This window comes from Chiloscyllium plagiosum, chromosome 16 (assembly GCF_004010195.1).
Source record: "Chiloscyllium plagiosum isolate BGI_BamShark_2017 chromosome 16, ASM401019v2, whole genome shotgun sequence".
NCBI classification, from domain to species: Eukaryota; Metazoa; Chordata; class Chondrichthyes; order Orectolobiformes; family Hemiscylliidae; genus Chiloscyllium; species Chiloscyllium plagiosum.
Window position 1 is genome coordinate 50,317,248 of NC_057725.1, and position 14,009 is coordinate 50,331,256.

The window sequence follows — 14,009 nt, forward strand, 5'->3', positions numbered from 1 at the left end:
TCAATTCAGGCTGGAGTCCATTAATTGGGAGGAAATAAGATATTTAGATTAGATTAGATTACTTACAGTGTGGAAACAGAGTAAGATGTAATGCACTTGGGTAGGAAGATTCAAAAGGAAGACAATTATTTAAATAAACACAAGTCCACACTGACCCGCCGAAGCGCAACCCACCCAGACCCGTACATGTACCCCTTTTTACCTAACACTACGAACAATTTACCAAGGCCAATCCATCTAACCTGCACATTTTTGCGACTGAGAGGAAACCGGAGCACCCGGAGATAATCCATGCAGGCATGAGGAGAACGTGCAAATATAAAACAGACAATCACCCGAGTCTGGAATTGAACCTGGGTCACTGGCACTATAAGGCAGCAATGCTAACTGCTGAGCCAAAACTATGCAAAGTAAGATGTAATGCACTTGGGTAGGAAGATTCAAAAGGAAGACAATTATTTAAATAAAGACAGTCTGCAAAAAGGAGCAGAACCGAGGGACCCAAGTGTTGGCATGAAAATTTAGCTTCTATGCAGGTCCACCAAGTAATTAAGGCAAGTGGAATTTTTAGCATTTATTGAGTCTTGTTACAACTGTGCAGGGTGAGGCTGAACATGGAGCACAGTGTACCCATTGGTTCCCATATTTACGTAATGATACTTTGGCATTGGAGACAGTTCAGATGCGACTTACCGGATTAATGGCTGAACAGGTTAGGCCTTTACTCATTAGTTTGGAAGAACGAGGTGTGATCTTACCGAAACTTATGCAATTTTGAGGGGCCTCTGCAGAGTAGATGTTAAGATGCTTCCAATGTGTGGTGGTGGAGTCTTGAACTGGGGGACATGAGTTACTCTATTGGAGGCATGTCGTGAGCAAATGAACTAGAATTCTCTCCCCCAAAAAGTGTGGAGGCTAACTTATTGAAATTGATTAAAGAGCAGGTCTACTCTGAGCAAAAATCAATCAAGATCCAACTCCTATTTCTGATCTTATTTACCTTTATATTTGTTTAGTTGTGTAGATTCTATTCACAGTGACTCAACTGTATTGAGTTCAGATTAAACTTCAAGTTTGGATTATTCTTTGTCTAGTGCGATTTGAAGACGTAATACTTAATTTTTTTTCTTCAGAATTTATAATCCTATAAAATTAAATGAAGATTGAAATAAAAAGGTTATTTGATACTTGCCATGGCTTGCTTATTGGGTTCACAGAATGTAATTGCATATCTCAAAACATTGGCTTACATTTGTTTGTTCTAGGTCACTTCACCTCAGCAGATGATTTGAACCTGCTGATTGCCAAGAACACCAGGTTGGAGATCTATGTAGTGACACCGGAGGGTTTGCGCCCTGTCAAGGAAGTGGGCATGTATGGCAAGATTGCTGTAATGGAACTCTTCCGCCCAAAGGTAAGATATGTGTTAGACATTGGCAATTATTTACTCAGATATGTGGGACTATGTTTTATTCCCATATATTCTGCCATTGTTTCCCCTTTTGTCCCTCCCTTGATGAAGTTGCACTCTACTTTCTTAGATAAATTAGCATTTTTAGTGATTCTAAACTGTGAAACGTTAGGTTATTTAATGGTTGTTGTAAATCAAAATGGAATCCACTTTGGTCCTCACTGTTGTCCATATCCACTCTGAGTTGAAGTCATTGAATAATGATCAGTCGTGGGAGTACTAGTTCACTTTCCTTCTATTTTTTTCACTTAAAGCTTTGGTGCTGAAAGAACTGGCACAATTGATTTAGTGCTCTCAGTTAAGTCAGCTAGTTCAGCCAAAGAATGGAAGTGATCCTGGAATCTGTACAGAGTGAGGCAACACTTCGAGAACTATATACAACCTTGATCCCCATATTTAAGAAATGATACTTTGGCATTGGAGGCAGCTCAGATACCTATTGGGTAGATCAAATTGTTTTTTTGATTATTTTTTGAATTGAAGGAAAGGGAAATGAAAATATTTTTTGTGTGTTATACAAGGAGGTTGTGATTGTCTTGTATGGAGCCTGTGTCTTTCTTACATGCTTGTCACAAGGATGATTTTAAAAACTTATTCAGTTATTTTGTAATTTTGTTTCCTAACTTCAGAGCATACTTACTCATTTTTTTTTTTGTATAATGGCCAGTGCCTATGGAACCATACTCCAAGTGTCTGTGCCTTTACAAGAGGAGAGAAAATGGGAACGTATCTTTCCCCCAATGTAGCAATGAGCAAGATCTGAGAGAAATTGAGGTCACCTGACTCTGAAAACCAATCAGCTCACACTTGGAGGATAACTGATGAAGCCAAAGTTGTGGAATGCAAATAGTTTGGACTTGAATAGAAGTTGCTCTTGATTGAAGCAGTGCACAGGGTGTAAGTTTGAGGATTTATTTACAGAGCCAGTATGTTCTGTTAAACGTGTAAACATGTGGTTAAGTGAAATAGAGGAAAATATTTTGGGAGCTGATAAGATTGTGGAAGATTCGAAGGTTGGTTGGGTAGTTGACAATGAGGTAGAAGATCTTAGGTTATAGGAGAACGTAGATGGCATGGTCAGATGGGTTGATCAGTGGTAGATGGAATTTAGCTCTGTTGTGGAGTGATGCAATTTGACAGAAGTTGGAAGACAAGAGAGTAGTCAGTGAATGACTCGACAATAGGGAGCTCAGAGGAACAGATGATGCTTGTCCACAAAACCTGTCCTGCTACCTTCAAGTAAATATGATGATAAAGACATGCAGGAAACTTGCCTTTAACAGTTGCGGCAAAAATTACAAGAGCAGTATTGGAGCTGTACGAAACTTTTGGGAGCTGTACGAAACTTTTGTTAGCTCACAGAGAATTGTGTGTAGTTCTGGTCATTGCACTATAAGAAAGATATGATTGCAGTGGAGCGGGTGCAGAGGATTGACCAGGATGTTGCCTAGGATGGAGCAGCTTCTCTGAGAGGCTGGATAAGCTTGGGTTGCTTAAAGCAGAGAAGGCTGAAACGAATTCTAATTAAGGTACATAAGTTGATGAGCATGGACAAGGTGGATAGAAAAATAGCTGTTCCCTGAGATGAAGGGTTAATACATGGGTGCATAATTTTTAAGGTGAAAGGCAGGAAATTTAGAGAGCATGTGAGGAAAACCTTTTCACCCAGAGGATGGTTGGAATTTGGAATACATTGCCTAGGTGGGCTTTAGAGGCAGGAAACCTCAACTGTTTAACATGTGCTAGGATGAGCAGTTGAAATGGCCCAGAATCTATGACAAGTGTTGAATATTGAGATTAATGTGGATTTAGAGAGGCTTTTGTCAATGCAGATTGGTCAAAGTGCATCTCCTATCATAGAGTCATACAGCATGGAAACAGACCCTTTGGTCCAACCAATCCATGCTGACCACAATAATGGGTTGTGATTCAAATTCAAATAAGATAGTAAGATTTGATTCGTTAGAATTGACAATGGGGCAGTCTGTAAGGTTCTGTAGAGTGGTCTGCAAGAACAGCAAGTAACTTAAACCTTCACTAATATTACTTTTTACAGAGTTTGTATTTAATAACCAGTAATGGCGACTCAATATCATCATAAAGTCCCAAAATTCAATTCAATCCATTGCACATAAGTACCAATGCCTGAACTGTTGATTCTCCTGCCTCTTGGATGCTGCCTGACCTGCTCTGCTTTTGCAACATGAGATTTTCTCCATGCTGTTCATAATCCCAAACAAAACTAGTCTTATCTACCTGCTCCTGGCTCATATTCCTCCAAACCTTTTCAATGCATGTACTTATCCAAATGTCTTTTAAACGTTGTAATTGTGCTCACATCCACCACTTTCTGAAGAAGTTCATTCCACATGCAAACCACTCTGTAAAAAGATTTGCCTTGTCTTTTTGAAATCTCTCTCCTCTCTCCTTAAAGATGTCACCCCTCATCTTAAAATCTCCTATTCTAGGGAAAATATAGCTATCATCAACTCTATATATGTCTCATTATTTTATAAATGTTTATCAGGTTGCCTCTCAGTGAAAAAAATTGACTTTGAAATGAAGTGTATGCCATTCTGTATTGAATAATTCTTTGATAAGTATAGGAGTGGGCTCAGTCACTCAAGCCTTCTCCATCATTCAACATTATGCCGTACATCAATGCTGTATTCTAAGTTATCTCTGTATACCTTGGTGTCGTTCATAACAAGAAATTCAATTATGTTCAAGACCTATTGTTAATGACTGAACGTTTGACAGCCCTCTCGAGTGGAGATTCCAAAGGTCTGTCACCATTTGAGTGAAGAAGTTCCTTCTCATCTCAATCTCACATGGTTTGCCTTTTATTGAGGCTGTATCTTTAATGCCAGACTCCACAGCTAGTGGAAACATTATTTATTTACTCTTGTCTATCTCTTTTGAGTTTTATTAGTTTCTGTGAAGTCACCTCTCTTCTGAACTAGAGAGAACACAGGTCCAGTCTGCTCAGGGCAATGCTATCATTCTAGGAACCAGTCTGGTGAACTCTGGCTATGCTTCCTCAATCATGGCTGTTAGATTTTTCAACCTTGTTTTCCCGCTTTCTCACTGTAACCTTTGATCCCCTTGGCAATCAAGAATCTATATGTCTCTGTTTTAAATATGCTCAATGACCTAGCTCTGCAGCCTTATGTGGTAATGAATTCCACAGATTCACCCCTTTCTGGCTAAAGAAGTTTCTCCCTCTCTCCGTTCTAAAAGTCTTCCCTTTACTCTAAGGCTGTGCCCTCGGATCCTCGTCTCTCCTGCCAATGGAAACCTTTTGCCAATGTCCACTTTGTCCAGGCCATGTTATGTGCCTTCTCTGTTGCCAACCTCAGTTCATGGTAGTCAGGGAGTAAAACTTGAAGTTTACCTCATCCATCTCCATGACTGGTTTGACAAAACCACTGCTGATGCCTTCAACATATTTTTAGCTGTAAGCTTATTTTTCCAGAGATCGCCTGAACAGTCGTACGTGTTCCACCTTACAAACGTGAACTCATCCAAAGCCCTATGCTCCATTTAATAACTCTCACCAAATTGTATTTCTCCTGTACTTGCTGTCATGTTGGCTCTATAGCCGAGGCAGTGCTTAGATTGGATTTTAAAATTTTAATCGTTGCTGTCAATGTTGTTGAAGAGCTCAGCCCACCCTATCTCTGTCAATTGCACTGGTCCGCCAACACTCCAGAACATGTATGAGCTCCTCAAATTTTCTGCCTCTTGGCTCATCCCCAATTTTAATCACTTCACTGTTAGTACTCATGTTTTCAAGAATTTCCTCTGTCAAATTTGCCATCTCGCTCTCCTGCTTTACTCCTTACTATTTTTGCACAGTTTTTGAAAAGCTCTTCTAATATTGACCTTGTGTCCAATTTTGTTGGATATTGCTCATGTGAAATATCTTGGATCTTTTGCACCATTTAAAGATGCCAAATAAATCCACTCTGTTAAGTAGTGGACTGCATTTGACAATGTCCCTCGCCTCTTTCCCTGAGGAGAATGTTTTGAGTTTTTTTAAAAGTCAATGGATAGAAGGAATAACTGGGCAATGACTGGTGGAGTAGGGGTTAGGAGAGATCATAGGCTGTGCCTCAAAATCATCAATGAATTTGTTTTGTGGAAGCATGGGGAATGGTGCTATTTTTGATTCAACAAGGTGACTATCAGTTGGCGTGAATAAACAGATTCTTTCCTTCAAATGCGACTGAGGTGACCTGCTACAATTTAATGCAATTTTCCAATTAACTCCCATTTCTTGCCTGGGAAGGAGAGTTGATTAGTTAATGACAGATAAGCACCACTTGAGGCAATCTTGACACATCAGTCCCTCTTGCTATTTTAGCTGTAGGTTTTTGCCTGTGATAGAAATGTCCGCTTCAGACAGCAATTCAACAATAATTGTTGAGCTGAATAAGGTTACTGAGACTCTTGCCATGACTTTTATTTCTGTGATTTTTGCTCATCATTCTTGCCATAATGGGTTGCACATCTATACTCTACGCTGGTAAGAGACCCAGGAGTTTAAGTAGTTTGGACTTTATTCAGTGATGCCACCTCCCTATCCAGCCCTGATATACTTCACTTGTGTTTAGTGAAAATATGGGCTCTGGTTTCAAATGGTTGGAATTATTATCATTCTAATTAATGTTATTATTGGACAAGTAAAGTCATAGAATGAAATCTGTCTTGATGGATTATAATGTTTTTTCTTAGTTGTTTTAAACAAATCATCTTCCACTAAAACATGAGCATGCTTTATTACAAATTTTGTTTGAACAACAAAACTCAAGTTTACTATGTAAAATAAATGAACAAAAACTTAAGTATCATAAATCAATTATTTGACAATTTAAAGATTTAAAATCACAATGTAAAGTATTAATCCTGTTGAACCTAACAATACTCTTTCTTTGTACTCACAGCAGGTAGAAGGCCATTCTCCATCCTGGTACAAGGGTTCGTGTAATTGAGCCTTTAATTTCCTGTCTTGAGAATATGATAACCTTGTCCTCAAATATTCATACAATTGAGCTTAAACTTTTCGAGCTTCAAAATTTTCTTCAAGGTTTTAACCAATTATTTCTGCTTTGAAACTTTAAAATAGTCTCTTTACACTGAGGTAACCTATTTCTTAACAATTCTAATCTCCCTTCTTCAGGGACAACTGTTTTACACAAGTTTCAGACCAGATTTCTCCAAACCTTCTGAAACCAGAAGGGTTTCTTTTAAGGTCTGTCAGTTCCTTCCAGCAATTGGTGTTTTTATTAGTCAAAAAATAAATAATGATTTGCGTAATCATCTAACTGCAGTACACAACACATTTTACTATGTCTGCTATAAACTCACCTAATGTAAACAAATGCTGTTACTGTCCAGAAAGTGTCATGGCTCAGTGATTAGCATTGCTGCCTCACAGTGCCAGGGACCCAAAAATGCCAGCATTGAGCGACTGTTGTGAGGAGTTGCACATTCTCCCTGTGTCTGCGTGGGTTTCCTCTGGGTGTTCCGGTTTCCTCCCACAGTCCAAAGATGTGCAGGTTAGGTGGATTGGCCATGGGAAATGCAGGGTTACAGGGATAGAGTAGGGCGTGGGTCTGGGTGAGAGATGCTCTTTGGAGAGTTGGGCCAAATGACCTGTTTCTACACTTTAAGGATTCTATGATTCTATTCTGTAGGTTTCAATTAAATCTCCCCTCTTCTAAAATCCCTCGAGTATAGTCCCTCCATATGTTAAACCTTTCATTCCTGGGATCATTCTTGTGAACCTCCTCTGGACCTGCTGCAGGGCCAGTACATCCTTCCTGATGTATGGAGCCCAAAATTGCCTGCAGTACTCTGAATGTTGTCTGACTAGAACTTTATAATGCCTCAGAAGTACATTCTTGCTTTCATGTTCTAGTCCCCTCAAAATAAATGCTAAAATTTTATTTGCCTTCCTGACTACCGACTCAACTTGCAAGTTTACCTTGAGAGAATCCTCGACTAGGACTCCCATGTCCCTTTGCACTTCAGATTTCTGAATTTTCTCTTCATTTAGAAAATTGTTTCTGCCTCTATTCAGAGGATTAGATAGGGTAGACAGTGAAAGTCTTTTTCCTAGGATGATGACGTCAGCGTGTATGAGGGGGCATAACTACAAATTGAGGGATGATCGATTTAAGACAGATGTCAGAGGCAGGTTCTTTACACAGAGAGTGGTAAGGGCGTGGAATGCACTACCTGCTAATGTAGTCAACTCAGCCACATTAGGGAGATTTGAACAATCCTTAGCTAAGCACATGGATGATTTAGGGATAGTGTAGGGGGACGAGCTGATAATAGTTCACAGGTCGGCGCAACATCGAGGGCCGAAGGGCCTGTTCTGCGCTGTATTGTTCTATGTTCTATTCTTTGTACCAAAATACATGACCACTCACTTTGCTATGTATTTCATCTGCTACTTTGTCTACTCTCCTAACCTGTCTAAATCTTTCTGCGGTCTCCCTGTTGCTTCAATACTACTTGCCCCTCCAACTATCTTTGTATCATCTGCAAACTTTACCAGAATGCCCTCAGTTCCTTCATCCAGATTATCGATGTATAAAGTGAAAAGCTTTGGTCCCACCATTGCCCCTTGTAGAACACCACTAGTCACCAGCTTCCATCCTGAGAAGATCCTTTTATCCCCAAACTCTGCCTTCTGCCTGGCAGCCAATCTTGCTATTTGGCTTTGCTCATCTTTTTATTTTTACATATCTACAGGAGTTCTATAATCTCTTTGCTTCTTGCAATTTTGCATTCATATTCTATTCTCTCTTTATCTCCTGAGACTTACAACTTTTTTTCCGTAACTTCCTTTGTTCTACCTCCTTTGTTCTAATACGATCTTAATTTCCCTTATAATCCTTGTGAAGATCTGGACTCGCGGGGTAGGTGTGGCGGGAGTCTCTCTTTTCCGTGATCAGTCAATAAACACTGGCAATTCAGTCTGGTTCTTTAAGATTTCACACTTTATTCAATTTCGGCCGGGCACAGATTGTCCAGTAACAGAAGTTAAACACTTCGGCGTTCCTCGGAGAAACTGTGGACATGGCTTAAGACAGACACTTTTATACCTTTTTTGAGAGAAGTATAGGCTATAATCACAGAGCACATTCAAACAATTACGATGAAATTATTTTATTGACAGCAATTTCACCCAGTGATATTTCCTGGGAACCAACCTTGTTTTCCAACATCCAAGTCCTCCTATCTCACGAACCTAGTCTCTGCATCTGCACTTGCGATGTTAGTTAGGATGGCTAGTAATGTCTTATCTAGTCTAATTATTTCTATGCTGTAAAGGAAGCATTGTCTGCTAACCTTTGTTGAGACAGACTGTGGTTAATTCAGCTCTTAGCAGGGTTAAAAGCCATTTGATGCAGCTTTAAGCAGAGTTGTCAATTTGCAGCCTAGAAGCCATTTTGTCACGTTATTTGCATTAAGAAGCCATTTTATTGCTACCTATGTTAGTAAGAGCATGTATTAAATGGTTGTTCGTGACAATAACTAGTTACTCCAGCATGTGTTCAGATTTCAGATCTTCATGTGGATGGACCTCTTGCTTTTCCTGTTGGGTATTTTAAATGTAAAGGAATTTGATGTTTTTTGAAAACTAAGCATTAATTTTTCAGATACCAGCCAATGCCTGTCTCCATCAAAACTTTCAATGTATTTCCAAACAATCAAAGCCAGTTTTCTCTTCATACCTTCCTAATTATCTTGGTTTAGATTTAAGACCCGAGCTTCAGATTGACCTGCATTAGTTTTGAAGTGAATGGAAAATTCTACCATACTATGGTCTAAATGTTCTTTTACCAAAACTGATAAATTTGTCTTTTCTCATTACATATTGCTAGGTGTAAACTAACCTGTGCCTGAGTTGTTTTCTGGAGGAACAGAAACTGATCTCAAGCCTGCCCCAGGAATATTTCCTCCACAGAATTAGAGGTCATTAAAATTACCTAGTATGTTATCTAGTATATTACCAAGCCATGTCTGCATGATGGTAATTAAGACATAACATTTTATTTTTATCTGCACTATGTGTTCACCCATCTTGTTGCAAATTCTGTATGCATTCAGTGCTTTCAATTGTGCCTTTTTAAACAGTATTCTATAATTTGACCCTGGTTGATTCTATGCCACTTTTTGCTTTCACTTATAGTTTTTATTGTTCTGATAACCAACTATGTTTTGATTGTGTCTGAATCCTCTCTTGGGCTCCCATTCCCTGAGAAAGTAATTAAACTCTCTAATTGCACTGGCAAATCTTTCTGCAAGGGTAAGTCTGACGAAAGTGGGTCTCATCATCTTTGTACATGTTGCACCTGCCCAGAACCAGTCCCAATGCCCTAGAAATCTAAAGCTCTAATCTTACAATTTTTCCAGCAACATACTAATTTTCTTAATCTTTTATTTCAGTGCGCACTAGCACATGGGGAGCAGACATAACGTTACTGCATTCAAGGTTCTGCTTTTCAGTTTCCTAAATCATACTTGCAGGACCTTATTCCTCGTTCTACCTCTGTTTTTGCTGCCAATGTGGACCACAACGTCTGACTTTGCCCTCCCTGAAGATTGTCTTGTAGCCTCACTGATGTCCTTGACCCTGGAACCAGGGAAGGAACGTAACACCCTGGAGTCATATCTGGCATAGAAATACTTGTTTGTTCCCCTTACTATCAATTTGCCAACCACTCTTGGCATCCATTATACTTGGCCCACTTCAGAAAAAAAGCCACATGTTTAGCTCTTGCTCCATTCTTCTGAGCCATTGCTTTCACCAGTATTGGAAATTAAAAATCATTTGAGTGTTTTGATTTTTGTCAAGTACTGAGACAAATACTGAAGAGCATTGTTTTGTATGCTGTCCAGGCAAATTAAACTGTACATAAGTACATCAGGGTAATAGGACAGAATGTAGAATATTGTGTTACAACTCTAATAAGAGAGGTCCATTCAAAAGTCTGATAACAGTGGGGAAGAAGCTGTTCTTGAATCTATTGGCACATGTTTCAAACTTTTATATCTCTGCCTGGTGGAAGAGAGTATAACCGGGGTGGGAGCAGTCACCGAGGCAGCAAGAAGTAGAGATGTTATTGGATGGAAGGCTGATTTGCGTGGTGGACTGAGCTGCATTCACAATACTCTGTAGTTTTTTTTGTAGTCTTGGGCAGAGCAGTTGCTATTGCAAGCTGTGATACATCTGGATAGGATTCTTTCAATGGTGCATCTGTAAAAATTGGTACAAGTCATTGTGGAACTTCCTTTGCTTTCTGAGTTGGTGTGCTTTCTTAATTGTAGCATTGATGTGAATGGACCAGGACAGATTGCTGGTGAACATTGTCTCTAGGAATTGACATTCTTGACCATCTCCATCTCAGCACCATTGATAAAGACAGGGGTGTGTCCTCCACTTTGCTTCCTTATGTTGATGACTAGCTCCTTCATTTTGCTGACATTGAAGGAGAGATTGTTGTCTTTACACTATGCTACAAAGTTCTGTCTTTGCTGGTCTGTCTCATTGTCTGAGATCTGACTAACTACAATGGTGTCATCAGCAAACTTGTGAAATGGAGTTGGAACAGAATTTGACCACACAGTCGTGAGTCTACAGGGGCTGAGTGTTAAGGATTCTCATGGAGGAGTTGTTGTCACCTATTCTTAATGTGGTCTATGGGTCAGGAAGTTGAGGATCTGGTTGCAGAGGGAGGAGCAGAGTTCTAGCTGTCGTGAGTTTAGAGATGAGTTTGTTTGGAATTATGGTGTTTAAGGCAAAGCTCAAGTCAATAGGTAGGAGCCTGATGTAGGTGTCCTTGTTATCTAGATGGTCCAATGATGAGTGTAGGGCCAGATATGGACCTGTTTCAATGATAGCTAAATTGTAGTGAGTGGGAGGCTGGAGTTGATGTGTGCTATGACTAATCTCTCCACTGGACAGTCGTCATTATGGCATGCTGTGTGATTTTTTTTTTCCCCCACCTGGATGGTAGTGGTCAACTTGAAGCAGGTGGGAGCCTCACATCAGAGTACAGAGAGGTTAAAGATGTCTGCGAACACACCCGCCTCCTGATCCACACAGAATCTGAATGCATAGCTAGGGACTCCACCCAGGCCAGTTGCTTTCTGTGGGTTCATTGTCCAGGCATCTGACATGTACAGATGTATCTGAGCCTGTCAGGGCAGGTGACCTCTTTCACTGATCTTCTGTTCAAAATGTCATTGAGCTCATTGGGGACGGATGCATTGTTGCCAGTTTGCTACTCAACTTTGTAGCCCATTATATAGTGTAAGCCTTGGCACAATCGACGTGTGTAGTTAGTTTTAGATTAGATTAGATTACTTACAGTGTGGAAACAGGCCCTTCGGTCCAACAAGTCCACACCGACCCGCCAAAGCGCAACCCACCCAGACCCATTCCCCTACATTTACCCCTGCACCTAACACTACGGGCAATTTAGCATGGCCAGTTCACCTGACCTGCACATTTTTGGACTGTGGGAGGAAACCCACACAGACACGGGGAGAATGTGCAAACTCCACACAGTCAGTCGCCTGAGGCAGGAATTGAACCCGGGTCTCTGGCACTGTGAGGCAGCAGTGCTAACCACTGTGACACCGTGCTGCCTTGAGTCTGGGACTCAAGCCTGGTATTGTCTTTTAGTGACCCTGATGGCTTTGCAAAACTCATACCTAGATTTCCCATTCTGTTGTATGGGTCAAGGTCACCCACCTTGAACACCTCAGACCTGCACTTCAGTATGGGGTGGATCTCCTAGTTCATCCATGGTTTTGGGTTGAGGAACATTTGCATTAACTTTTTAGGCACACTCTACACACTGCATGAAGTCCATGACTGTTGTGACATAATAACTTGGGTTTGCTGCAGAATTCATGATTGTGGACCAGTCCACTGACTCCCAGCAGTCATACAGCAGCTCATCTGTTACCTCCGACCAGCACTATATGACTTTCTGTACTGGATCCTCATGCTTCATTTTCTGCTCTGAGCCACGAGCAGGAGCACAGCCTTATGGCCTGATTTTCCAAATTGCAGATGGGGGTTGGAGCAATAAGCATCTTTGGTCAAGGTCGTTTGGACCTCTTGGTAGCACACTCTTGGGTTGGTCTGGTTGAAGTCAGCAGTTACGATGGAAAGGTCCCAGATATTCCATCTCAAGACTATTTGTAGCTGAGTATATTTCATCAAGTGCAGTTTTCACTTGATGTAACCTGCTTGGAGTGGGATGTAATCTGCCATCACGATAGTAGAAGTGAACACCACGACAGGTAGGGAATGGCACTTCACTGTTAGATAATCTCGGTCAGGGGAGCAGTAACTCGTTGGATTCATCACGTCTGAATATGAGAAAATGTTGATTAAGAAACAGATGCCTCCACCCTTTGCCTTGCCCATTGATGCCATACAGTCCATCGGTGAATTGAGAAACACTCAGCTGGTAAGGTGCAGTCAAGTGAAGCTGGAGTAAGCCATGTCTCTGTAAAACATAGCACACAGCAAGGACTCCATTCCTGTTGGCATGTGAATCTAGATTGAAGTACATCCAGCTTGTTTTCAATAACTTGTACATTCACCAGGAGTATGGTGGGGAGGCTGGGCTTGAAGCAATGCTGTTTCAATCTCACCTGCAGGCCAAGGTGTCTCCCATGTTTCCTGAGTAAGTGACTGCTTGTGGTCGGGCCTGGGAGTCAGTGTGGGTAGTCTGCTATTCCAAAAGGGTGTCCAGTGGTGTCCTGGACACTGATTGCAGCGTCCGGTGTTCTGGAGGGTCCTGTTCTCCGTCTGGTCGGGCCACAATGTCAGTCCTCTACGCGGTTGAGTGGGGCCGCAGAGTCAGGTCACTGATTGTTGCTCGGGTTGGGTCTCTGAGAAGTTAAGTGGCTGGTATTAGTGGGGTCTTTATTTGGCCAGATTTGGTTGGGCCAAAGGTTTGGTTGTTTCTGGAGGTTGAAAGTAGATTTGAGAAAACATTGTGAGTCATAGAATTGAGATTTAAAAGAGTGATTATAATAGATGTAAGGAGACTATCTGCTGGGGATAGATTGTAAAGAGTCACCACACTACATCATCTTGCTCAACAGATCGACTTGGGATAGACTTGGGAGACTCCTGACTCCCAGGCTCAACCCTGACTGGTCTTGGTGCACGTGTGCGTACAGTATGCCTGATAATGATCTGTGGCGTGAACACTTCTGGTTAAATGTGTTAACCACATAGCTTTGGAGATGCATCACAGTTTTCCTGTATTGCTAGAGTTCCAAAACCTCGTTTTTCAACCTGGACACCCTAATTTCAGGTTAGGAGATGTAACAAGCAAACAAAATTCATTCAGTTAATGACAATGAATCTAGCTCTGTTTTAGGGTCCGTTTCCCATTGCTCCTCTAGATTTTTTTGACTGCTTGGCACGTGGTCCTCCTTTCACTAGCTGTTTTATGTGTTTTTAACTGCCTGCCTCAGTGTGCCTTTACAT

At 41.0% G+C, this 14,009-nt stretch overlaps 1 protein-coding gene across 4 annotated transcripts in view; it reads left to right on the top strand.

Annotated features, from left to right (window-relative positions):
• The window catches only part of ddb1 (damage-specific DNA binding protein 1), an 89,482-nt gene that overhangs the window by 7,493 nt on the left and 67,980 nt on the right, over positions 1 to 14,009 (top strand). For all 4 annotated transcript variants that reach the window (XM_043706087.1, XM_043706085.1, XM_043706086.1 and 1 more), the window contains exon 2: positions 1,266 to 1,414. In XM_043706087.1, the coding sequence (XP_043562022.1) occupies positions 1,373 to 1,414 (42 nt within the window). In that variant the 5' untranslated portion in view covers positions 1,266 to 1,372. The remainder of the gene's footprint in view (positions 1 to 1,265; positions 1,415 to 14,009) is intronic.